General features: G+C 32.4%; 4 protein-coding genes across 5 annotated transcripts; 2 read left to right on the plus strand and 2 right to left on the minus strand.

Moving 5' to 3' along the window:
- Window positions 1–513: 513 nt before the first annotated feature.
- LOC133694819 (uncharacterized) lies at window positions 514–2,897 on the minus strand. The gene is made up of 4 exons (XM_062116523.1): window positions 1,926–2,897; window positions 1,736–1,847; window positions 983–1,625; window positions 514–901 (listed from the first exon to the last, which is right to left on the minus strand). The coding sequence occupies exons 1-4, from the start codon at window positions 2,895–2,897 to the stop codon at window positions 514–516; spliced, it is 2,115 nt and encodes a 704-aa protein (XP_061972507.1).
- Window positions 2,898–2,927: 30 nt separating this feature from the next.
- On the minus strand, window positions 2,928–5,069 carry LOC133694820 (uncharacterized). Its single transcript, XM_062116524.1, has 2 exons — window positions 4,750–5,069; window positions 2,928–4,638 (listed from the first exon to the last, which is right to left on the minus strand). Exons 1-2 carry the CDS (start codon window positions 5,067–5,069, stop codon window positions 2,928–2,930), a joined length of 2,031 nt encoding a protein of 676 aa, XP_061972508.1.
- A 6,193-nt stretch (window positions 5,070–11,262) lies between these two features.
- Window positions 11,263–14,238, plus strand: LOC133693753 (AAA-ATPase At5g17760-like). The gene is made up of 2 exons (XM_062115040.1): window positions 11,263–12,394; window positions 13,568–14,238. The coding sequence occupies exons 1-2, from the start codon at window positions 11,393–11,395 to the stop codon at window positions 14,054–14,056; spliced, it is 1,491 nt and encodes a 496-aa protein (XP_061971024.1). The 5' UTR covers window positions 11,263–11,392; the 3' UTR covers window positions 14,057–14,238.
- A 3,696-nt stretch (window positions 14,239–17,934) lies between these two features.
- LOC133693380 (disease resistance RPP13-like protein 4) lies at window positions 17,935–22,015 on the plus strand. 2 transcript variants are annotated; one of them, XM_062114585.1, is made up of 2 exons: window positions 17,935–18,471; window positions 19,310–22,015. In XM_062114585.1, the coding sequence occupies exon 2, from the start codon at window positions 19,318–19,320 to the stop codon at window positions 21,865–21,867; it is 2,550 nt and encodes an 849-aa protein (XP_061970569.1). In that variant the 5' UTR covers window positions 17,935–18,471; window positions 19,310–19,317; the 3' UTR covers window positions 21,868–22,015. The 2 variants fall into 2 exon arrangements, with proteins under 2 accessions (XP_061970569.1, XP_061970570.1); XM_062114586.1 differs by lacking the exon at window positions 17,935–18,471 and adding an exon at window positions 18,484–18,825.
- The last annotated feature ends 4,197 nt before the right edge of the window (window positions 22,016–26,212 follow it).

Consider the following 26,212-nt stretch of genomic DNA (forward strand, 5'->3'; position numbering starts at 1 on the left):
TCCATATTTATAATCAAATCCCAATTTCACAACGAATAATATAGTATGTACGTGCTTGACCATGAATGACCCTTTGCCGAGGGTGACGAGGATGATTCCTTTCTCAGCCGAAAGGTAGCGCGAACCACGGTCCCTTTTCTTTATGGTCCCATGATAATGAAAGACTTTAGCTGAGGCAAGTGTTAGCCCCAAGAATTATAAATGAATTCTGGCAATTTGAGGAGCTAGAAAAACCTCCATTGATGTACACGGCAGAGTTAAAATTCAAAGGATATGCTTTATTTCTAATATTAAGCCTTTTATAGGCATTTTACATACTTGCAATAAATAGTAAATAACTGACTCTCTTAATTAGCATTTAATAGAAAATAACTGACCCATTACCTTAAATAATAAATTACGTAACAGCTGAATTGAAAATATGCATAACTGATAAATGCCCTTAAGTAATTCCTTAGCTTACGTGGACTCATTTTACTTAAATATTTTGGGCGTGTAACATAACCTTTCCCTTCAGAAGAACTCGCCCACGAGTTCGGGATAGGTCTGACTCAGCTTTTCTCCATCTATCCAGGTGGCATCTTCCTCGTTAGCTCCCTTCCATTGAACTAGAAAATCAACTCCTGCTCGATTTTCTTTTTTCTTGAGCCTTCTATCCAATATTTTTTCTGGTTCAGGGGTCAGCGTACCTTCTTCCATTACTGTCGGCAGCTTAGGGTTAGGATTTAATTGAGTTCCAATCTTCTTCTTGAGGCAGGAGATATGGAATACTGGATAAATTTTGGAATCTTTGGGTAGATCGAGCTTGTATGCAACCTTTCTAATTTTTTGAATAACTTGGAAAGGCCCGAAATACCTTGGAGAAAGCTTCAAGTTCCTTCTCACTGCCACCGTCATCTGTCTGTAGGGTCTTAACCTCAAATAGACCCAGTCCCCCACGCTATATTCCCTCTCTGTTCTCTTTTTATCTGCATATAATTACATTCTTGTTTGAGCTTCTTGCAGGTTTTCCCGTGCTAGGGTAAGGATAAAATCTTGACTTTTCATTTCGTCCTCAACTGCTTGCACCGCCGTGGTCCCAGGCTTATATGGAAGGAGTCGTGGTGGTTCTTGTCCGTAAACAATCTCAAAAGGAGTAAACCTCGTGGAGGAGTGCTTTGAAGTATTGTATGTCCACTCGGCTAGGGATAGCCAACTGGCCCAATCTTTGGGTCTATCGCTGGTAAAACACCTGAGGTACCCTTCTAGCCACTTGTTCATTATCTTTGTCTGCCCGTCGGTTTGAGGATGATATGCTAAACTCATTAGTAACTTGGTTCCACTTAAATGGAAGATTTCTTTCCAAAAATTACTTGTGAATATTGCATCCCGATCACTGACTATACTTTGCGGTATACCATGTAATTTGAATATGTTTTCCATAAATGCCTTTGCTATTGTTGCTGCTGTATATGGATGTGCTATGGGTATGAAATGACTGTACTTGCTAAACCTGTCTACGATCACCATGATTACACTGTATCCCTTAGACAACGATAACCCCTCTATGAAGTCCATACTAATATCCACCCATACTTTACTTGGTATCGACAGAGGTTGCAAAGCCCCAGCTGGTTTGAGGTTCTCTGTTTTGTTTCTTTGGCATACTTCACATTCTCTAATGAATCTTCTGATGTCCTTTCTCAAGCCATGCCAAAAGAATTCCCTTTAAGTCTGGAGTGAGTCTTCTGTGAACCAGTATGCCCTCCCATAGGGCTACTATGGAATTGCTGCATGACTTGCTCCTGCTGCATCTTTAAGGTTCCCAAATGAAGCCTCCCTTTGTAGAATAAAAACCCCCTTCTAACCTGATACTTGAGGGAATCAAGATCACCTTGATGGTATTGGTTGAGCAACTGTTGCAACTAGGGATCTTGGTTGTATACTTGACGAAGTCCTTCCCACCAATTAACAGTAACCATACTAATGGCCTTGGCTTCTCCACAGTTAGTCATAACTCCTTTTGATTCTGTAGTATTCCCCTGGTCTGGTAACCTGGATAGAGCATCTGCTGCTTTATTTCCTTTCCCACTACGATATTCCACACTAAAATCAAAGCCTAATAGCTTTGTTATCCACTTTTGTTGAAAAGGAGTTCCAATCTTCTGTTCCAAAAGGTGCTTTAGAGCTTGCTGGTCAGTTCTTACTTTAAACGTGTGTCCCAGTAGATAATGTCTCCATTTTTGAATTGCCAACACAAGAGCCAAAAATTCTTTTTCATAAGTGGATAAGAACAAATTTTTACCTTTTAATGCTTGGCATAAATAAGCCAGAGGCCTCCCTTCCTGCATTAAGACTGCTCCCAATCCAATTCCAGAGGCATCACATTCTACCACGAACATTTTGGAAAAATCTGGTAAGGCAAGAACAAGAGGAGTCACCATGGCTGCCTTTAAGGCTGCAAAAGCTTGGCTGGCCTGCTCACCCCACCTAAATGAATTTTTCTTGAGTAAGGCAGTTAGAGGGGCTGCAATACTTCCATAGCCTTTTACAAACTTCCTATAATAACCTGTTAACCCCAAAAATCCTCTTAGAGCCTTAAGATTCTTAGGTTCAGGCCACTCCATCATAGCTGAAATTTTTAATGGATCTGCCTTGACTCCTTCTTTGGAGATAACATAGCCCAAGTACTCCACTTCCTGACAACTAAAGATACATTTTGAGGCCTTAGCATATAGTTGATGTCGTCTCAAGACTTCTAAGACAGCTCTTAGATGCCCCACATGTTCTTCAACAGATTTACTGTAAACAAGTATATCATCAAAAAAAACTAATACAAATCTCTGGAGATATGGCCTGAATATCTCATTCATCAAACCTTGAAAGGTTGGTGGAGCATTGGTGAGCCCAAAGGGCATTACTAAAAACTCATAATGCCCCTCGTGGGTTCAGAATGCAGTTTTGGGCACATCTTCAGTCTTCATTCTGATTTGATGGTAGCCCGACCGCAAGTCAAGTTTAGAAAACATCTCAGCACCATTAAGCTCATCTAATAATTCATCTATATTAGGAATGGGAAACTTATCTTTGATGGTATCTTTGTTGAGAGCTCGATAATCAACACACATTCGCCAACTTCCATCTGCCTTCCTCACTAAGAGGACTGGTGAAGAGTATTGACTTTGACTTGGTTTTATGATCCCAGCCTTTAACATTTCCCTGACCAGCTTCTCAATTTCTTCTTTCTGATAGTAAGGGTATCGATAAGGCCTAACACATGTTGGCTTAGCTGCTTCTTGGAGTTGGATCTGATGGTCGTGACTCCTAGGAGGTGGGAGTCCAGTGGGTTCATCAAACACTATTCTGAATTCATTCAAAACAATTTGTAAGGCAGGATCTACTGGTGCTCCTCTTGGGCTTTCATTGATCTCCATAAACTGCAGCCATATTCCTCTCCCTTCTACAAAGATAACCTTGCTCAGACTATGTTCTTCCTTAATGGCTTCCTTGGGTAACCTCAAGCCTTGCAGAAATAATTTCTCTCCATCTACAAAGAAACTCATACTTAAATCAGCAAAGTTCCACTGAATAGTTCCCAAACTTCTTAACCAATCTACTCCTAACACAACATCACACCCACCTAGGGTTAATAAGAATAGATTGGCCAAAACTTTACAGCTTTGCATCTTCAAAAGGACCGCCTTACAACAACCTTGGCAAGGAAGGGTGTCCCCATTAGCAACTTGGACTTCTAGTTGGCCTTCCTCCACTTGTAGTTTTGCCTTCTTTGCCACATTCACATCAATAAAACTATGTGTACTACCGGTATCAATCAGAACAATAACTGAACAGGTCCCAATTTTCCCCACTAACCTCATAGTTTTGGGAGAAGGTGCCCCTGCAATGGCATGCAAGGATATGCCCAATAAATCAGCTTGTTGGACTGCAGGTATCTCATCTGTATCAAGTTGATTAAATGTCTCTTCTCCTTCTTCTTCCCATCCTTCTTCTCCCTCCTCTTTAAATTCCATTCCCTCGATTAAGTATAATTTGGGTCTGCTGTATTTGTGTCCTTGATGGTATTTTTCATCACAAAAATAGCACAGACCTTTTCCCCTTCTTTCTTGCATTTGGTCAGGACTTATACGCCTTACTGGATATGGGTTTCTTCTCTGGAATGGTGGGTTATATCTTGGTTGTTGGGGGGGTGGAAGTTTAAGTGCTGGGTTTGGGGCTAGTAATTTGGGTATAGGATTTTGTCCAAGTAGTCTGAGAGGAGTGGCTTTGAATGAGGGTATGGCTTTGAATGAGGGTGTATATGGGTTGTTTTGGCTTGGAGTGTTTCGATGAGGGAAATGTTTTTTGGTCACTTCCTCTTCTTGTAACCGAGCCAAACCAAAAGCAACAGCAAGAGTATTTGGTTTGAACATGGTAACAATAATTCGCAATTCATCTTTTAACCCACTTAGAAAGGTGCTTATACGAAACTCTTCACTTACCCCATTTATTTTATTGGACAGGATCTCAAAATTTGTTTGGTAATCCTCTACACTCCCTGTCTGCCTCAATTTTGTGAATGCTCCTACTGGATCCTCATATGCTGAAGATCCGAATCTGGTGCGGAGAGCCTCCACGAAGTCACCCCATCTAGTCACTGAGCTGGATTCTTGCAACCAATAATACCAAGTTAGTGCCTTCCCTTCCATGTGAAAAGAAGCAATTTCCAGTTTGTGGTTCTCTGGGGTCTCAAAATAATTAAAGAACTGTTACGCCTTCAAGATCCATTCCCTGGGATCTCCCCCATCAAATCGAGGAAAATCCAATCGAAGAGATCGAGCTTGAATTCCCTCATGTCCATCAAACAAAGGATTAGCATTTACTTTGACACTGTTAGAAGTCCCTTCCCCTGAATTGGTTTTAGTTGTAATTTGTACCAAGCTGTCATAGCTTGATGCCAAATTATTGAGTTCTTGTAGCACTCCTTCTATTAACATTCCATGCTTGGATTGCTCTTCTTTCAGGGCAGTGGTTGCCCCTTGTAAATTGTTTACTACTTCAGATAACTGGGATAGTCTTGTTCCCTCAGCCATGTTGCAGGAACGCCGGCTCTGATACCAACTTGTTAGGCCCCAAGAATTATAAATGAATTCTGGCAATTTGAGGAGCCAGAAAAACCTCCACGGATGCACACGACAGAGTTAAAATTCAAAGGATATCCTTTATTTCTAATATTAGGCTTTTTATAGGCATTTTACATACTTGCAATAAATAGTAAATAACTGACTCTCTTAATTAGCATTTAATAGAAAATAATTGACTCATTGCCTTAAATAATAAATTACGTAACAGCAGAATTGAAAATATGCATAACTGATAAATGCCCTTAAGTAATTCCTTAGCTTACGTGAACTCATTTTACTTAAATATTTTGGGCGTGTAACAGCAAGATCTTAAAAAGGAGCTCTTCACTAGTCATGATTTTATAATTGCTTAAACTGTTGTATCCATAAACATTGAAAATATTGTTTTTAACTTTAAAAAACAAATAGAATACGATTATGTTTCTAACTAAATAAGAGAAATTTGATTGTCTGGTTAAATTTTTTATAATAAGATAAAATAAATAAAGCAATAACAACAACAAATAAATGAAAAATAAATATTACCCTGGACAAAGCTGGGTTATCATGTGAAATCTATGACCTAGACATGAAATATGTTTAGATTACATGTCGATTATGCATTCTAAATCATGAATATCAAATTGATGATAAATAAAAACAAAAATTAAAAAATTAAAAAATAAATATATATTAAGATATTTAAAAGCGCAATATGATTCATTTATCCAGCTATGTTTAATGTATTTATTTATTAAAATAAATTTGGAACCAAAATTGACATACACATAATTATTGAGTAAAATAAAAGGAAAACAATACCATGTGAGGTTTCACAATAAAAAATATAAAAAAAATAAAAAAATTTAATTTTTAAAAATAAATTTAATCTATATAAAAAAAATACAGAAGAATTATATTAACCTTATCAAAAATTAAAGACATTCAATATAACTAAAAAATAATCCTTGTTTAAAAAAGGCTAAATAATAAGAAAAATGACATAGGAGGAGTATTAATTAAAAAACAAACTTAAAAAATATTTTAAAAAAGACATAAAAAAAGTATTAATTGGAAAAAAAAGTATCAAGAAAAAAAAATCCCACGCTCGCGTGCTAGGGCCTGCTATTTTTTTTCTTATTTAAAAAGGCAAATGACACGTCGTCAACCCCAATTTAAAAAAAATAATAAGCAAATAACACGTCACCCGTTGTGGCAAATAACATGTTATTTGCCAGCTCAAAATTCAGCCACAATAATAGTGGTTGGAAAACCAAGCCTATGAGATTTTTACTAAAAAAAACTCATTTTCAACCTATTTTAACCATAAAATATCAAGAAACCAACCTATCAACCTAACAAACCTAAAAAAGGTCCAAACCACAAAATCAAACCGAAAAAAATATTACATCCTTAACTTAGATCTAGTTTTTTTAGGCTACGTTGAGACTTAAAATAACTACCGTAAAACTCCCCTAACCTAATAAAACTTCTTGACACCAATTTTAATTTATTTGGTGGCCGCAATCATCGCCAATGAGGTTTTGCACCAAAATTTAATTTTCTAAAATTAAAGAGACCGGTCTTTTAATAGCAAAACAAGATAGGGGACTAAAATGTATTTTCCAAACAACTTGCAAGGTCGCCACCAATATTATTCGTGATTTTCACTTCAGTCATTTGTCATGTAATTTAACACTTCATCTAAAAAAAACATGCAATTGGATGCTAATTTCAGCTTAAAAGGACTTAATTGTGAAAAATAAAAGTTTAAGGATCAAAATAAAAATAGTATTTTGTGCTACAGTAAAAGCCCTATTTGTTGTAGTTTCTTTTAATTTGTTGGCATTCAAAATAAAGTTTAGTTGTTGATAGGATATATTTTACAATGAATCATATAGTTGTCTTGAGCTAAAAACTATGTATTGATATTAGCACTGTCTACTTAGCATATTTGTCTCGACATGTATATGATTGATCTTCACTGCCACTGCAGACCGACAATGCCAATCTTGAAAGAAATGTGAAGGGATCTCAACAAAATAATTGAACTTTCCTTCTGAGCCCTGTAAGAGTATCTCCTGAGCTGTGCAAGAGTATCTCCAATAGGACATTCTGTTGAATTGGTAACATTATACATTATATTATACATATAACTAAAGGGTGTGGGGGAAATCACTGTTTCCCCACACCCAAAAGCACTGTGGATTACAACAGTAATCCACAGTGCTTTCCTCTTTCTTTTTTTTTTTCAACTTTCCTATTTTTTTTTTCATTTGTTTTTTCCAAAACTATTTTTGTTGATTTTACTTTTTAAATATTGAACTGGTTAAAATTTTTGCTTTGTAATTTTTTTCTTTAAAATACTGTGAATTGCTGCGATGTTTTTCCACATAATTTTTCTATTTTATTTCTTTATTTTTCAAAATTATATTTGTCGATATTTTTTAATATGGAGCTAATTGAGAATTTTTTTTTGTAATTTTTTTTTCTTTAAAATATTGTTGATTGCTATAGTGTTTCTCCGCATGATTTTTTTTAATGGTTTTCTCAGAAATTATCTTTTGTTATTTTATTTTTTTAATATTGAGCTGGTTAAAAATTACAGTTACAATATGTGAGGAAATCACTGTAACTTTCCTCGAAAATTACTGTTGATTGCTACAGTGTTTTTTCCCACATGGTTTTTTTCTGTTTTTGTTATGTTTTTCCTTAAAAATATCTTTTTAATTTTATTAAGCTGGTTAAAATTTGTAATTACAAGTAAATACAAGTTTTTCCTCACAAAACACTATGGATTGATACAGTTTTTCCTCACATGGTTTTTTTTTCAGTTTCTTTTGTGTTTTCTTTTTTTGTAATATTTTTTTCTAAAATTATCTTCGTCAATTTTTTTTTTTAATATTGAGTTGGTTAAAATTTAACTTTGTAATAAAGCTTAGTCATGTGGGGAAAGCATTGTAGCTTTGCTCATAAAACATTGTGGATTGCTATAGTGTCTTTCTGAATAGTTTTTTTTGTTATAATTTTTTTCAAATTATCTTTTTTAATTTTATTTTTTTAATACTAAGTTGTTTGTGAATCAAAATTACAAGTCATTACAAATAAGGCTAAATCATGCGGGGAAGCACTGTAGCTTTCATCACAAAACATTGTGAATTGCTACAGTGTTTCCAACATGATTTTTTCCCTTTTTTTGGTGTTTGTTTTGTTATTTTTTTCCCTAAAATTGTCTCTGTCGATTTTGTTTTTTAATATTGAGCTAATTAAGAATTTAGCTTTGTATTTTTTTTCTTTAAAACACTGTGAATTATTGCAGTGTTTTTCCATGTGATTTTTTTATGATTTTTTCCAAAATTATCTTTGTTGATTTATTTTTTGAATATTGAGTTGGTTAAGAATTATAATTACAATAAAGCTAAATCATATGAAGAAAGCGTTGTAGTTTTTCTCACAAAACACTGTGGATTGCTACAATATTTCTCTAAATGGTTTTTTATTTTATTTTATTAGAAAAAGTGCTATAGTTTTCCTCACAAAACATTGTCAATTGCTGCAACGTTTTTTCTCATGGGTTTTTTTCCTTCCAAAATTATCTTTGTTGGTTTTTTTTTAATATTAAGTTGGTAGAGAATTTAGCTTTGTAATTTTTTTTTGTTTTTTATTAACTGAAAAGCTAAATCATATGGCGAAAGCACCATATCTTTCCTCACAAAACACTGTAGATTGCTACTAATCATTTTGTTCAGTCTCTAAGTTTTTTATCACCAACACAATTTTTTTCCCGTCATGAAATATTTGCTCCATCATACCTTTAATTTCTATTTGTTATCTAGAGCTGATTCACAATTATAACACTATTAAGTGCATTTGTTTTATAAGCACGCGGCAACGCGCGGGCATGTTATCTCGTAACGTTTATAGTGTGTGTGCGCTTAAAGCATTTTAGAAGAGTAAATTATATTTTAATATATTTGATGTACAATTATTTTAACAATTTTTTAATAAGTTTAAAAATAACTTAAAACAATCTTAATTAACTTAATATTAAATAATAAAATTAAAAAAATAACTTGAATTAATTTAGATGAATTCACAAAACTCGTGATACAAGTAATAAGATCAGGATGATCCATAAAAAATAAACTAAAAAATATATATTTTAAAAAATTAAAGAAAAAAAAACTAATGAAAAAAAATAAATATTGCTTTAATATTTTTATAAGATAGGTAAGAATATGGTTTTCGTAATAAAAATGGTAAAATAACATTTTATTCAGTGCTCCTTTTAAAATAGACAGACAAAATAAATTTTATTATTATTATTATTATTTTGAACTTTCCATTCAGCATCTAAATTGAGTACTGAACACGTACTAGCTCAGAATGGAGCGCAGCATGGAATCTTTGAACTTCCTTTCTGACCTACCCCCGGTAAAAAGTCCAAACACAAAGCTTGAAACGCAACCCTCTTTTGGGGAAAAGGTGCAGCAATAATCATGCAAGATTGAGGTAAACTTCTTACCAAAATTATTCTTGGCATAGACTAATTTCTACCGTTGTATTCAATAAGCGTAGAAAACAAAAGTTAGCAGAGACCTACCTCCATTTTATGCTGTACTGTAGTACGTGGGCGAGGCTCCGTAGACATATTATTAGCTAGAAATTTGGAAGCTTTAATTTACTTGTTTATGAAGTTTAGGAACAAAGACTACCTAGTCCCTACCTCACTCTGAAAATAAGTGGTTTTTTCGGAAAATTAATGAAAAAAACAAAATATAATTCATATGGGTTCTTATAGCGACGAATAATTTTGGGAGCGAGGGAGCAGTCTGACTAGATGAGTAGAACGATCATGCATCATGATAGGGTTCGTATTTTATGTGATGGACCCTAGGTGATGACAAGAGTGGTCACTAAACCTATATGACCTGCCCCACTTTATTTGTTCATCAGTAGGCTATTCAAAGCAAATCTAGGGTTTTTTTTTCTTTTCCTTGGACATTAACTAATACCTAACAAAAAAAAAACTAAAAAAAGGATAGGATTTTATTGTAATTCTTATTTTGAAATATTTTTTATTGTAATAGTTTTTTTTTTCAATTTCAATTTTATCTTTTAATATTAGATTTATTAGAAATTAAACTTAATTTTTTTAATTTGATTTTTATGAGGTTATTCTATTTTCATTACTTGGACCGTGAGTTTGACGAGTTTGGTCAGTTAACTCGAGGCGACTATAATTATTTTTGTTATTTTTTAATAGATTTTTTAATTTTAATTACATTCTTCAATATTTAGTTTTTTAGGGATTGAACTTCATAATCTTTTTATTTTTTTATAAGATTATCTCAATCTCATGACACGAACTGCGGGTTTGACAAGTTAACTCAGTTGACTCGAGTTTTTTTTCTCATTTTTCTAATTGACTTTTTTTTTCTCAGTTTTATTCTTCAACACTGGATTTATTAGGAGTTAGGTTTTATGATTTATTTTGATATACTTTCTATGAGGTTATCTTTATCTCATAACTTGGGTCACGAGTTTGATAGGTTAACCCGAGTTCACTTAAGTCGTTGTTTGTGTCATTTTCTTAATCGATTTTTTTTTAATTTTATCTTTCAACATTGAGTTGATTGAGAATTTGACTTCATGATTTGTTTTAATTTGTTTTCTATTGGGTTATCCCAATTTCATGACCCAAATCGCTGGTTTGATCGATTACCTTGGGTTGATTCGGGTCATTTTTTTATCTATTTTTTTATTGATAAAAAGTCTAGGGACAAAATTGATAAAAAAAAACAATGAAATTGACACAAAAAATAAATCTTTCGACACAACTCATTATCTAACTCGAATTTAAAATTAAATCATATAAGATTTATCCTGACATAATCCAGTCGACTTGGTCTATTTAAAAGTAAACCGGATGATTTTTTAAAAAAAAATATATGAGGATAAAAAAAAATGAATTAAAAAAAAAGGAGCTTTCCTATATATGAATAATGAAGTTTCAAAGCCATCTTGAATTTGAGTGATTGATTTAAAAAATTCTTATGATAAAAATAAAATAATAATAAAAAAAGAAAATAAAAAGAGAAGGGGTTGAATTGGAAAAATAATAATAATAAATAGTGAAGCTACATGATGCTTTTCAAGTTTTTTAATTGTAGATGGTAATTTCCACTCGCACCGCTTTTATCCCATCTTGAGCATGGGTGTCTTTTCCGAGGATATATCTCTCCTTTAGCTTCAAGTGGTCTATCTTCGTTCCCAAATCCAAGTTTGCGATCATGTTTTCTGGCAAAGAATTTCCTTCTTCATCATCATTCTTGGCTGCCTATGCCTCCATGGCTGGTTCAATAATGATGGCTCAATCCATCGCCAATCAACTAAGCCATCTCATACCCCACCATGTCAGAAGCTACCTTTTATCAACTCTTCGTTACTTCTTTAAGCCTCAATCTCCTATTCTTACCTTAGTCATTGACGAATCCACAGGAATTGCTCGAAACCAAGTATATGATGCATCCGAGACTTACTTGTGCACTAAGGTTAGTCCCAATACAAAAAGGCTCAAAATTAGCAAAACCCCAACAGAGAAGAATTTGACGATCAAGCTTGAAAAGGGTGAGAAAATCGTTGATAATTATGAAGGGGTTGAGCTTCAGTGGAGATTAGTATTTGCAGAAGCTGAAAAGAATGACTCCCACAATCCCTTTCAACCAAGGAATGTTGAGAAACGATGGTTCGAGCTAAGCTTCCACAGGGATCATAAGGAGACAATACTGGGGTCTTACATCCCTTATATTCTTGAAAAGGCGAAATCCATAAAAGAAGAAGTAAGAGTCTTGAAGATGCACACTCTTAACAATTCACAAGGTTATGGAGGAATCAAATGGGAGTCCATAAATCTTGAACATCCAGCAACGTTTGAGACTTTGGCTATGGAGCCAGACCTGAAAAATATTGTTATAGAGGATTTGAATAGATTTGTCAAGAGGAAGGATTTTTATAAGAGAGTAGGGAGGGCTTGGAAACGTGGGTACTTGCTATATGGGCCACCAGGGACTGGCAAATCAAGCTTGGTTGCTGCCATGGCTAATCACTTAAAGTTTGATGTGTATGATTTGCAGCTTGCAAATATAATGCGGGATTCTGACTTGAGAAGATTGTTCCTGGCAACTGGGAATAGATCGATACTTGTGATTGAAGATATTGATTGTAGTCTGGATTTGCCTGATCGAAGACAGGTTTCTAAAGATGGAGATGGTCGAAAACAGCACGATGTGCAGGTAACAAATGCTGCTGTTAGATTTTATTTGTTTTTTTACTTGATTTTCGACGATTGTTAGGTAGCTAGGCATATTATTCATTGTTTGTTTCTTCTTCTTTTTACCGACCAGTAAGTTAATTGTTTTGCTCATTTTTCCCCAAGCCCACTACTGCCCAAACATTACAGGCATTCCTACCACCTCCCCAAAGATCAGTTGATCATCCTTCCACCATCAACTCCCACACTACAAAAAAGATGTTAGACATCTTACTTCCGAAGATTCGATTAGTATTTTGCTTACGGTGGAAAAACTTGGCGTGTCCAAATGATGACAGGGACAAATTATATTATGTGCTAAATGAAATGTATCCGCATGGTCACCCTCAGGCCCTCAACTCTTTACTAGAACCATCGCTATCAAAATCCTGGTAGATCCACTTTTTTCTCATGTGGGAAACTCTCCCTTTATTATCAGTGGATGGGTAAAGTCATTTTGATGACTTATGGCTGACATAGAAAGGCCTTTGTGTTTGCCAAGAACTCGCCCTACATATATTTTACCTTTTCTGGTCAAGTCGATCTCTGCATTATTATTGCATTATACGTCCAAAACATGCACCCACTGAAAAGCATTTTAGATGGCCATCATGACAAAACATGTAGGAAAAGATGGATTGGCATATTATAATTGTTAAGCCAAGTACGCAATCGAGTCTGCAATTGGCTTGAGATTCTCTCCTCTCTTATATGTCACTAGGATGCTGGCACAAGTCTTGATCAGTCTTGTATATGCATGCGTTTCTCTTAGCACCATGAATTATTTTATTTAAAAGACAATATTATTTTGTTCGACAGTATTATCCATGAACTCCATTTCTTTCCAAGCGAGAGAGATTTAAAAGTAGCAACTAAAGCTTTCAAAGATTACCAAGTAATGACAAAGTGAGAAAGCTTTCCAAGTCCAGCATACACCCATTTCATTACTCTGAAGCAGACCTTGTTCTAAACTAAAACAGAAAGATTCAGAGACTAGCACTATCGATGCTACATTTTAGATCCCTATACTACATTGACATGAGCAATCGATCAAATTAACTTGGATAATCATCAATTAATATTGGTGTAGTAAACCATCTCTCTGTTGATAACGTTAGTGGTTCAATCCTAATCTAATTATCTGTGTTTTATACAGTTGACACTGTCCGGCTTACTTAACTTCATAGATGGATTATGGTCTAGTTGCGGGGATGAAAGAATCATCATATTTACCACCAACCATAGAGATAGGCTAGACCCTGCTCTGTTGCGTCCGGGACGCATGGACATGCACATTCACATGTCCTACTGCACAACTCATGGGTTTAGAGTGCTGGCCTCCAATTACCTGGGCATTAATGGTTATCATACACTCTTTGGAGAAATCGAGGACCTGATTAAAACTACAGAGGTCACCCCTGCACAAGTGGCAGAGGAGCTAATGAAGAGTGAAGATTCAAATATTGCACTTGAAGGGGTTGTGAAACTACTGAAGAGGAAGAAACTGGAAGGCGATGAACTTTTCGAAGAAGGTGCTAAAAAGGTTGGGATTCAAGAAGCAAAAAGGCAGAAAGTTGAGAACAAGCGTAGAGTATCAGTTAGAATTAATAGCGGAAAGAAGACCAACAAGAGAAGATGTTCCTAATCTGTTATTGCAAGAGAAGATGCTATCGGCTAGGTTGATGAATGTTTCAGGCAGCAGGAAATTCCCACTCCGAAACTGTAACAGAAACTTTTATTGCTTTGTAGCCTAAAAAATTATTAGTACAAATGGTAATCCTGTTTCAAAGTTTGATTGCAATTACTAAAAGGGCTGTTTTTAACTTAGTGATTGTTTGTTAATGTAGAAGCTTTTGTTGCTGTGGTTTTAAGAAATTAAGTTGAAAAAACAAATTAGTTGTCTTTTTAAAAAAAAATTATTTGGTATTCTCATTCATTTTGAAAACATAATTATTTTGAATTATTTTTTTATAAAGATAAATTTTTTTATTAATATATCTTTTATTTATCTTAAATAATGTATTGTTTTTAACTGAAGTCATTGTTTATGTTGAAAAAATATATTTTATAATTGTTAAAATAAGTTTTTTTAAAAATATCAAAATAGTATCTCTATATTTTGTGTAATTGAAATATAAAAAATCACATTTATGAACTTATGTTCAAAATACATTTAAATTTTGTAAATAATAAAACATTGATTTAAATCAAATTGTCATGAACAATTTACTATTATTATTTTTATATTAAAAATTGATAATAATATTTAAACATTATGTAAAAAATAAAGATTAAATGAATATAGTAAAAAAAATTGGATGGTAAAAAAACATGGAGAAAACTTAAAAAAAGGGAGAAGGGAGTAGCTCTTGACACCAAACGCCAAGAGCTCGCGTGCCTAGCCCTGATTTAATTTGTTTGAAAAAAAAAAGTTAAATACGACAAGTCATCTATAAAAAATTAAAAATTAAATGTGGTCATACGCTCTCGAACGCGCAATGCCGCGCGTGTCTATGCTAAATGAATCACAACATGGAATTATTATAAGCCGAGTAAAAATATATATTACAATGCTTCACTATTTATATAAACAGTAAATCAGGTAATTCAACTGAAAGCAACCGATCTCTTCCTCTCTCTAAGATACCATTTGGCAGCGTGTGGCGTCCATGTTTTCTGTGATGTGAAGCTACAAGCTGTTTGGTAACACATAAACGCGAGTTACTATTCACTGGATCTCACATGCTACAACATTTGAAACACGAGAAAATGAAAAGTAGTTCCTGCCTGCTTTCTGCACGGTGAAATGATGCTACTGTAGTGAACAGTGGAGCATGGCTCCACTTTTCACTACACAGTTTTTTTTTAAACAGTGGAGGCATTTTTTTTTAAATAGTGGAGGCATGCCTTCACTATTCAGTGAACATATATTTTTTTTTTAATCAGTACACTTAATTAATTTCACTTGCATTGTTCACGTGAACGTGAACAACAACTTTTTTTTTAAAATTAGTTTAAGGTGAATTAAATTTACTTGTACTGTAATCTTAATTTTATTTTTGATAATATTTTACCTAATTTTATAGTTTTTGTCGGATGAATTTTGTACGTAATGAAATTGTAGATAGTTTTTTGTTAAAGTTATTTTTTTATATATAAAGTGTGATTTATTTCATGATGTAATAGCAATAGTTAAATCCATAATATTTAAATTAAAAATCATCAATATTAATATATATTTTTTAAAATTATTTTATAACCTCAATTTCAAAAGCATTCTTAACCAAACACATTAAAACTACTTTTTCTTCAACCTCAATTTCAACCACAGTTTTAACCAAACACCTATTTTTTCAAACCAACCTCAACTAAAAGTATTTTTTATAAAACAACTTTTTTTAAACCACAACCACAACCACTACCGCAATACCAAACACACTATACGTGTTGTCTCGGACAAGGGACAAAACGCACAACCAGCAGACAAGACTTGTGCTTTTCAAAATCGTTTTCAAAAAAATTTGATTTTTTTTTAAATTAATATGTTTTTAATATTTTTAAATTATTTTAATGTACTAATCTCAAAAATAATTTTTAAAAAATAAAAAAATATATTTTATATATTTTTTAAATAAAAAATATTTTAAAAAACAACCACAACTATATATTTAAACACCCTCTAACACGTGGAGGGCTACGGGCCCTGTTATGGTTATGGTTAGTGCCTTTTTGTTATAACAAAATATGCTCCTTAAACAGTAAACTGTGCAGCAAGCAAAACTTTAAGCCCAGCCCGTGTGCAAAGCATCGGGCTTTTGTATGTGCGGCTAAACAAAGCAACGAGCCCAATTAAAGACAGCGCTCCTTGATGCTATGTTACTACACCGGCGAGTCACCTGATAAATTGGTATCTGGATATTGAGTTTTAAATTAAATTAAATAAGAATTTACGTAGTGAAACTTATCAAAATTCACTTTGATTTTAAAATTGAAATCTTGAGCTGGCTATATCATTTTTTAACCTAATGATAATTGTGAATAGTTTTTTTTTTTGAATATTATCCAAATACTAACCAAAACAGCTTTTCCACCTTAAAGACCTACTCATTTGTTCGGATTAAATAGTTATCCATCGGATTTGAATACCATTTCCATCCCCTAGATGAAAGGACATAACTGAAACATATTTGGTAATTTTTAGATCTTTCCTAAGAAAATAAAGTAGAACAAGATGCCAATGAAAAATAAAAAAATATAAAAAAATAACGAAGTATCAAATTACAATGCAGTATAAATGAAGTAAATATTCCATGCCTTTCCATGAAATTGCCAAGAATTAAGGACTTGTACAGAGACTTCATCAATTGGATCATCTTGGTCTCGAAGGACCATGGTAGAATTGTTGGCACATTATGTAAATAAACTTTTTAAAATGGAAATAAATAAAGGGTTAGCTTAGAGATGTTAAAACAATGTCTTTAAAGTATTTATTTGTTCCACGTAAAAACAATATTTTTATGATGCAACTAAGTCCTCTAAACTTCTAAAAAAATAAAAAGAGAGGAACAAAGGGAGGAATATATATATATTCTTTGTGTAGTAAAATATTTATTAGACTTGAAATATTATGTCTGTTAATATTATAACCGAATAAAACAATTATATTTTAAGTTAAATTAAATAGCTGTTATTTAATTTTATACCAACAGTCACAAATATCAAAATTAATTACGAACATCAAAGAAATTAATTCAAAAAACAAATTAATTTCACTAACAAATTAAGTTTCAAGTACCTAAGTGTCATCTTTTAATATTATAAATATCCATATAATAACATTAGAAAGTCCACTAGGATAGCTCATCACCATAACTTTCATTTAATTTACTACACAATAGAAACTTATACTTATAAATACTTACAAGAGAATATTTCTTTTCAATATGAAATATACATCTTTCTCGTTGGTTATTCTTTTATAAACTACACCAAACACATTATCGAATGCAAATTAGAGTCCAATGCATTATAATAATAAACTAGCCAAAGCACCCTATGTTGTCCAAGTTAATCTTAAATGCCAATGAAAGATGTATTGATCTTATAAATGTGTTTTTTAATATCATGAAATTGGTTAACTAAAGAATGAAAAGATGATATTTATAAAATGAATTTAAAAATATATTAACGGTAAAAAAAAACTGCTAACGCGGAAAGTTAATTTTATGAAATAGTGATTTAATGCAAATAAAGTTTAGAGCTTTAAGAAGATTATGAGAAATAATGAAAGGAGAATTTGTAAGCATAATGCTGTAAAAATATGGGCTTAGGTGTTATTTTACATGAAGTTAAAGATTGGTGTTTACTCACACAAAAGAAACAGAGATAAAGATAATAATTAATGTTATGTTACCGTATCACAAGCAATATCTATCTGAAGCTCCCCTTCCACGATAGACTATACATGTTTAAAATATATATATCATCATAAATTATTAATCCAAGTGGATTGAATCCATAGCAGTTGAAATTGAATCCATGGTTTGGGTCTTCGTTCTCCATAATTTCACTCCAAGTGGAATCAATGACAAAGCCTAACATGATTTGTATATAATGAGGAGGCCTTACTTATCTTTCTGATGCCCAATTCTTTCTGATTTTACTTGTCACAAGATGCAATGCTGTCTGCCTGTAGAAGTAGAGGGATTTCTCCAATAGCAACAATGCTTGAAAGCTTGAAACTGACCTGGAAGGAAATGGAAACTCAAGTGTTCTTGCTTAACCGCGTGGCTAGAATTTGGTGGTCATGGAAATTGTTGATGGAGTAGCAAGAGAGTTCCAGGCAATTGCAAGGAACAAAACTTTGCTTATACTTGTTAAGTTGACCCAGAAGGCTTTCACATTGGCGCTGACTTCATATATTACTTCAGTACCCTTGTCTTAAGAATCACTTTATAAGAGGACGCTTTAGGGCTGTTGTTTTTATGCCTCTTTGCCTTCTCTACTCGTTTAGCTCTGGATTTTCAGATTCCTACAAGACAGTTGTTACTGCTTCCTGTTGTAAGTCCTATCTCTTGGAATTTTAAATCTTGTCTCTTTCAACTTGTTCAAATAATGGACTCTTTCCCTGTCAATTTGATTCTATTTTTTTTTCAGCTGGGCAAGTAATCTGTTTCAGCAACATCATCTGTAATTATTTTTGTAGGAAAGATTTTTAACAGTGAAAAATGTCGACTGTTAGTGTCAGATTTCCTGATTCAAAAGATTTGTCCTTTATTGTTATTTTTCTTTCATTGAGAAGTTAACTTGTTCCCAGTTTGGCCTGTGTCCGCTTTCTTGCTTGCTGTAGATGGTTGCAGTGCACTTTTCTTTCTTGTTTCTAATTTGAATATGTGAGTTCCTAGGATGGAAAAGGTGAGTTTGTAGCCAAAATTTTAGCATTGTTACTTCTGTTTCTATGTGTTGATGTAGGGTTGTTATTATAATGTGATGCTGATTAGTACCAGCTTATGGCTGATTGTTTCGTAAATTAACTGTCCTAAAAATTATCTGCACTTGATATGAATGGCTCAATTCAACATAACTAAATTGCATTTGAGCTCATATTGTTATACAAAAATTAGTTCTTGAGAAGTCAACTCCTCCTATCTCTATACTTGTGAGCGCTCTTTTCTGTTAAGAATCATTATGGTTTATGCAGAAGCTCTAAAATTGAAGGCAGTACTTGATTGTTTACGAAACAGTTATCATTTCCTATGTTCTTAGTGAATGCATCAATTACTATATAGTTCAAGTAGAAGTCCTGTTTTATCCCTGGAATTGATAGAGATTAAAGGTTTTTTCTTCGTTTGGCCTAAAATTGATTTTGATTAAAGATTTTCTCTCGTCTGTTTAAAAGGAGAAGACATGGTGGATGCTGTGGTCACTGTGTTTTTGGAAAGGCTACTGAACACTCTTGTAGAAGAAGGACGTGTAGTAAATGAATTCCGGGACCAGTTTGAGAAATTGCAGGATGAGCTGCAATTAATGCAATGCTTCCTCAAAGATGCAGATAAACAGAAGAGGAAGAATCAAACTCTGCATGGGATCATGGCCAAATTGCGCGAGCTTATTTATGAATCTGAAGATATACTAGCAGACTGCCAACTTCAATCAAGGGAGGATAATCAATTTTCAAATGGATGCTTAGCACGTATCTATCCTCCAAATCTTCATTTTCAAAATCAAACTGGAAAGCGGCTCAGGAAAATCAATGAAAAAATCAGAGACATTAAGCAAAGCATCATGTCTTATCTTGGTCCTTCAATTACTAATGATATGGGGAGAATAGATGCATGCAATGACCAAATGCTTAGATGGAGCTCTCCTGTCTATGACCACACCCAAGTGGTTGGGCTGGAGGATGACACGAAAAAGATTAAAGATTGGCTTTATAATGCAGATGTGGGCATACTAAAAATTGGCATTGTTGGTATGGGTGGATTAGGTAAGACCACAATTGCTCAAATGGTCTTCAATGATAGAGAAATAGAGGACAGGTTTGAGAGAAGAATGTGGATATCTGTTTCTCAATCATTTAATGAAGAACAAATCATGAGAAGTATGCTGAGAACCTTGGGAGATGCAAGTGTAGGAGATGATCGAGGTGAATTGTTGAGGAAAATAAACCAGTACCTTTTAGGTAAGAGGTACTTGATTGTGATGGATGATGTATGGAGTTTAGATGGCAATTGGTGGAGCAGAATCTCTGAAGGGCTGCCCAAGGGTAATGGAAGTAGTGTTATCATCACTACAAGACTCGTGGAAGTCTTAACAAAGATGGAAGTGAGTGAAGCCAGGATGCATCAGCCCGATATCCTCAACGGCAATAATAGCTGGTTGCTATTTAGAAAGATAGCGTTTGCAGCAAGTGGAGGTGAATGCACAAAACCTGAGTTAGAAAAGATTGGTAAGGAGATTGTGCAAAAATGTAATGGTCTTCCCTTAGCAATCAAAGCAATTGGAGGAATGTTGCTCTATAAATCACATTATCATGAGTGGAAACGAATTGCAGACAACTTTCGAGATGAATTAGGAGAAAAGGATGACACGGTAATGCCCTCACTTCAATTGAGTTATGATGAGCTCCCCCCATACCTGAAGTCTTGCTTCTTGAGTTTCTCTCTATATCCAGAGGATTGTGTTGTGACAAAAGAGCAATTGGTCCATTGGTGGATTGGAGAGGGATTTGTACCGCTAAGAAGTGGAAGACCATCAACTGAAGCTGGGGAAGATTGTTTCTCGGGGTTAACAAATCGATGTTTGGTAGAAGTTGTTGAAAAGACTTACAATGGAACTATCCTCACCTGCAAGATTCATGATATGGTTCGTGAATTGGTTATCAAAATGGCTGAAAATGATGCATTCTTTAAAGTTACTGGTAGAGGCTGCCGCCATTTTGGAATTGACACCAAAATGGATCCAAAGCAACTTGCTGCCAATCACAAGTTACGAGCATTGTTGTCCACGACCAAGACCAATGAAGTGAACAAGATATCATCAAGCATTGCAAACAAGTTCAGTGAGTGCAAATACTTGCGAGTCTTAGATCTTTGCAAATCAATTTTCGAAATGTCTCTCACAAGTCTATTGTCTCATATTGGTTGCCTTCAGCACTTGACATACCTTAGCTTAAGCAACACCCATCCTTTGATTCAACTCCCACCTTCACTTGAGAACCTTAAAAACCTTGAGATATTGAACGTGAGTTATAGTCAAAATCTGAAAGTATTGCCTCCTTATCTCACAAAATTCAAGAAACTCAGGGTCTTAGATGTTAGTCACTGTGGCTCACTTGAATACTTACCTAAAGGCATAGAAAGGCTTTCAAATCTTGAAGTTCTTTTGGGATTTAGACCTGCCAGAGCACGCCAGTTAGACGGATGTCGGATTGCAGAGTTGAGAAGTTTGAGTCGACTTAGGAAACTTGGTCTACACCTAGTTTGGGATGATGAGATTGGAGATAGTGAGGTCAGTGCTTTGGTAAACCTTCAACAACTTCAATTCCTAACAATAAGTTGCTTTGATAGCCATGGTAGTGGTCTTGTAGATAAACTTGATAAACTCTACCCTCCACCGGAGCTCCATGAGCTCTGTCTCCAATTTTATCCGGGGAAGCTAAGTCCTGCCTGGCTCAATCCCATTTCACTTCATATGTTAAGATATCTCTGGATATCCTCTGGAAATCTTGCTACGATGCATGAAGCCTTTTTTGGAGAGAATAATAGTGCATGGAAAATTGAGGGATTGATGTTGGAATCTCTCTCAGATTTAGAAATGGAGTGGAAAATGGTGCAACAAGTGATGCCATCTCTGAAAATTGTAAATGCAAGTTGGTGTCCAAATTTGGTGTCTTTCCCCATTGAAGATGTTGGGTTTAGAGGGGGGGTTTGGGCAAAGGGTGAAAACCGGAGGTAATATTGTAAAACCAATGCAAGTTGTAACAGTACACCATGCATCAAACTATCACTATGTGTTTTATCCATGTGAGGTTGATTATTCTTGATTTTTCCTTGTAATTCTTTATGTAGTAAAATATATCCACACTAGCCATTGTGTGTTTCCATTTGTTTCCTCGTGGATAGAACCTTTCTTGCTGTCCAGGTCTGTCAGCACATTGATTTCCTGGTTGTGCTTGATGTATCTGCCTTGAAAATTACCATTTCTTTCCGTCTTCTCTGTATGTATTAAAATACCAAATTTCCCGGCTTCCTACCTGCTAATAACAAAAATATAAAAAACCAATATATAATTACAAAATACCTTGTAATCTTTAGTTTAAAAAAATTTATTTTTAAGGTTAGTTCTGTTGTTTCAATGTGCTATAAAAAAAGAAAAAAACTGAAAATCTCCTTGGATACTAGCTGATTGGTTTTCTTGTAAGGGCAATAATATCATTTTACTAAGCAATAAAAAGTAAAATGAATGAATTATCCATGATCATTTTTCTAACGATAAATAGATCATATAAAAATATCATTTTACTCCAAAAACAAAGACAAAGCAAGTGAGTTTTCATGATAATACAAATTTAATCAGCATATTATTTTAAATAATAGTGTGTTTCTCTAATTATTGCAATTCAATAACTTAAGTTTTTGGGTGAGATTTCAAGATATGATTTATATTATTCTCTAACACGTCCCTTCAAGTGAAAATTTTTTGGACTTGAAACTTGCATGGACCCACATTATCTTGTGCTTGATTTTTTTATCAAATAAATAAAAATGATGATATTTAAACTTATAATCGTTTGGTTATCAAAGCTCTGATACCATCTTAAAGAACTATCACAATTTAATAATTTAAATTTTTAAATAAAATTTTAAAATATTATTTTTTAACACTATAATATAGTGATATAGGTTTTGCCACGTGAATTAATCTCTGTTAATGTAAGTTGAAGGTCCATTTACTGCTTATTTTTTAACACTATAATACACTAGTACTTTTCTGCCACTGTATCTTTTCATGCCTTCAGCCTTTTCCTATTTCAATTTTTTTTTTTTATCATCAAACATTTTTTTTAATGGTCTTCAAACATTTTTATGTTGTGTAATGTTTTTTTCACTAATTAGATATAATAATTTGGGTGTGTAAACATGATCCATTAAAGTTTATTGAGTTAGAGTGGTAGTCTTCAAGCTAGTTTTGGAAACTAACATAAGTAAATGGGTAAAAAGCTTAAATTCTTACCGTCTCAATGGCTAAACATCTATTTTAAAAATACTCTAATTTACGAGTCTTATTTGTTTAAAAGAATCTATGTCAAATTTCCTAATAAAAAAGGTCTTATTTCTTGAGGGATTAATTTTATTGTCTTCTATGAATAATCTAATTGACAAATCTACTTTAAAAGGAATTAACATTGAATTTTTCAAATATGGTCAACTCGATAAATCTTCTATTTTAAGAGATTGATGTTGAATTTTTTCATAAATAATCGGAAATAAATAAAAAAATAAATTCAAAATAAACTAAAAATAATTAGGATAATTAATAACAATTAAAAAGATAAATTTATAAAAAAAACACATAATAAAGTAACATTTCATAAAATAAAATGTGATGTGAGTGACGTCGTTATTCTTTTAACCATAACCAACATCCTAATCAAATCTCTTAAACTAATGTTGATTTTTAAAATTTTTAATTTTTTTTTAATTATTAGGTAGCGAATTCAATTTTTATTTTATTTTAAAGAGTGTCCTTTCATATCCAAGTGTTACATATATTTTAATATGCGTACTATGAGTTAATTTTAATTTTTTAAGTATGAGTTAATAAATGTCTTATATGTATTTGTTATGATTGCAAGTTTGCAGTAAACTTATAACATTGCATGATTAACGAAGTACTAAAAGATATGGCAAAAGCCACACCCACAAATACTATTAATTGAAATAGTATTTCTCTTTTTTATATATAATTTAACTCTTAAATAATTAAATTATTTATTAAATTTTATCATTTAGCATTAATTTGTTTTATAAATTGTGTTTTGTAATTGTTTTTTTAATTTTTTTTATGTTGGATTATATACTAGTCTTATATTTTTTTTTTCAATTTCAATCTTCAATATTATATTAATTTAAAGTGGGGTTTCATAATTTTTTTTAATTTTTTTTCTTTGAATTTATCTTTTCTGCTTTTTCTAAATGTTTTTTTTTATTTTATCTTTTAATATTGAGTTTCTTGAAAACTAGGTTTTGTATTTTATTTTGTAATTTTTTTTATAAGATTATCTCAATCTCATGACCTAGGTCACGAGTTTATCAGGTTACCTAGGTCATTTAAAGTGGGATTGATTATATTTATTTTTATCATTTTTTTAACTCAATTTTTTTAACTGGGCTTTTAGTTTTTTTCAATATGCTTTCCATGGATTTATCTTGATCTCATGACCTGGTTGTGGGTTTAATAGGTTAACTCAATTTATTTTTATATTTTTATCCTTTTTTAATTGAACTTTTTTTTTCAATTTCACCCTTCAATAACTAAATCTTTTTTTATTTAGTTTTATTTTATCTTTAAATATTAGATTGTTTGAAAATTGAGCTTCGTAATTTTCTTTAATTTATTTTCTATGGAGCTATCCAGGTCTCATGGATTTATTTATTTATTTTTATCAATTTCAACCTTTAACTTTAGATATGTTGAAAATGGAGTTTCATAAAAAAAATTTATTTTTTTTATAAAGTCATCTCAATCTCATGACCCGGGTCGCGGGTTTAACAAATTAACATGAGTTAAAATTTTTTAAATTTTTCTTAATTGATTTTTTTATTTCATCCCTCAACATTGAGTTTGTTAGGAATTAGACTTTGTAACTTTTTAAATTTGTTTTGTATAAAGTTATCCCAATCTCATAACTCGACTTGCAAGTTTGACAAGTTAACTTGTTGTGACTTTGATAGTTTTTTGTCTTTTTTTAAAAAAAAATTTCAATTATATCCCACAATTGAGGTTACTAGAAATTGACTTTCATAATTTATTTTGATTTACTTTTTATGAAGTTTTTTTAATTTACTTTTTATAAAATTATCATGATTTTATGACTTAGATCATAGATTTAATAGGTTAACCTGAATCGATCTAATATATTATTATTTCAGCATTTAAAAAGAAATATTCTCTAATATATAATCTTATATATATATATATATATATATATATATATATATATATATATATATATATATATAGTATTACTGAATATCAATTTGTTGCAACAGCTTTGTGTTTCAGATATATAGACCTGCCTTATCCAGTAGCAAATGATACAAACATGTTTTTTAAAACCTGACTTGTTCAACTAATTGAAGACATTTATATTTTGGTCAGAGGTTTCATCATAAAGTTAAGTGAGATAATTATACTTTCCTGCATCATCAAACTTAAACTAGTGTTATAGGTTTGATTAAGAACGATAGTTAATTATTCACTTAATTAGTAAATCAATATTGAAAGTTGAAAATGATAATAAGTTGATAATGAAAATATCTAAAACCAAACATTAATGAGATGAGGATTTAAATTATTGAAGGATAATCAGGCGTAATTAAAACATAAGTTTTTAGTAATTTATGCTAACGAATCTTGCAGTATAATTAATTAGAATTATGGCACATACAACTGCTAGTACAATATGCACAAATAAGAAGTACGAATTGTATTGGGGTTTAGATTATAATTTTTTTTAATCTATTATAGATAATTTGTATAGAATTATGAATTATAATTATGTGAAACTTATTCCCTGTAATTTTATAAATAATTTCTTTAGTAGTTGGGAACTATGGTTAGCATGTATAACATACACACACAATTTCTTTACAAGTTTTCTATAATTTATAGCTTTTGTTTATTGTAATTCATAGTTTTTACTTTGTTTTTAGATTTCTTTTAATTTCTCTTTTAATTTATTTTAATCAAGTTATGGATTCTACACTTAATATATTTCTAATTATAGTTTTTTTTTAACTTCAAAGCCCGTGGGACTAGTTGAGATGCGTGCAAGCTGAACCGGACATCCACATTAACTCAAAAGAAATTTAATTTATTTTTATTAGAAAGAAGTAACGAATAACAAGTAATATATTAATAAAAAAATTCCATGGATTGACCAATAGATTATCGATCACAATGAAATCAATTTATTATTATTACACGAATAAGATTATCCAATCGATGTACAAGGTTGTGGGCATATTGTTACTAATGTTTTGGACTGCTCAGCTGACAAGTGGCTAGCCATTTGATG

Source organism: Populus nigra, chromosome 5, assembly GCF_951802175.1.
Source record: "Populus nigra chromosome 5, ddPopNigr1.1, whole genome shotgun sequence".
Taxonomy (NCBI): Eukaryota; Viridiplantae; Streptophyta; class Magnoliopsida; order Malpighiales; family Salicaceae; genus Populus; species Populus nigra.

What these genes read in the sequence shown, in the direction of transcription:
- LOC133694819 (XM_062116523.1), bottom strand. Translation starts at nt 2,897, where the DNA reads ATGCCCTTTGGGCTCACCAATGCTCCACCAACCTTTCAAGGTTTGATG. An exon ending in GGTGGGAAGGACTTCGTCAA is followed by an intron (nt 1,848 to 1,925) that starts GTATACAACCAA and finishes CTCAAGTATCAG; the next exon opens with GTTAGAAGGGGGTTTTTATT. An exon ending in CCCTATGGGAGGGCATACTG is followed by an intron (nt 1,626 to 1,735) that starts GTTCACAGAAGA and finishes GAAACAAAACAG; the next exon opens with AGAACCTCAAACCAGCTGGG.
- LOC133694820 (XM_062116524.1), bottom strand. Translation starts at nt 5,069, where the DNA reads ATGGCTGAGGGAACAAGACTATCCCAGTTATCTGAAGTAGTAAACAAT. An exon ending in AGGGAATGGATCTTGAAGGC is followed by an intron (nt 4,639 to 4,749) that starts GTAACAGTTCTT and finishes GCAAGAATCCAG; the next exon opens with CTCAGTGACTAGATGGGGTG.
- LOC133693753 (XM_062115040.1), top strand. Translation starts at nt 11,393, where the DNA reads ATGTTTTCTGGCAAAGAATTTCCTTCTTCATCATCATTCTTGGCTGCC. An exon ending in GAAAACAGCACGATGTGCAG is followed by an intron (nt 12,395 to 13,567) that starts GTAACAAATGCT and finishes TGTTTTATACAG; the next exon opens with TTGACACTGTCCGGCTTACT.
- LOC133693380 (XM_062114585.1), top strand. Translation starts at nt 19,318, where the DNA reads ATGGTGGATGCTGTGGTCACTGTGTTTTTGGAAAGGCTACTGAACACT.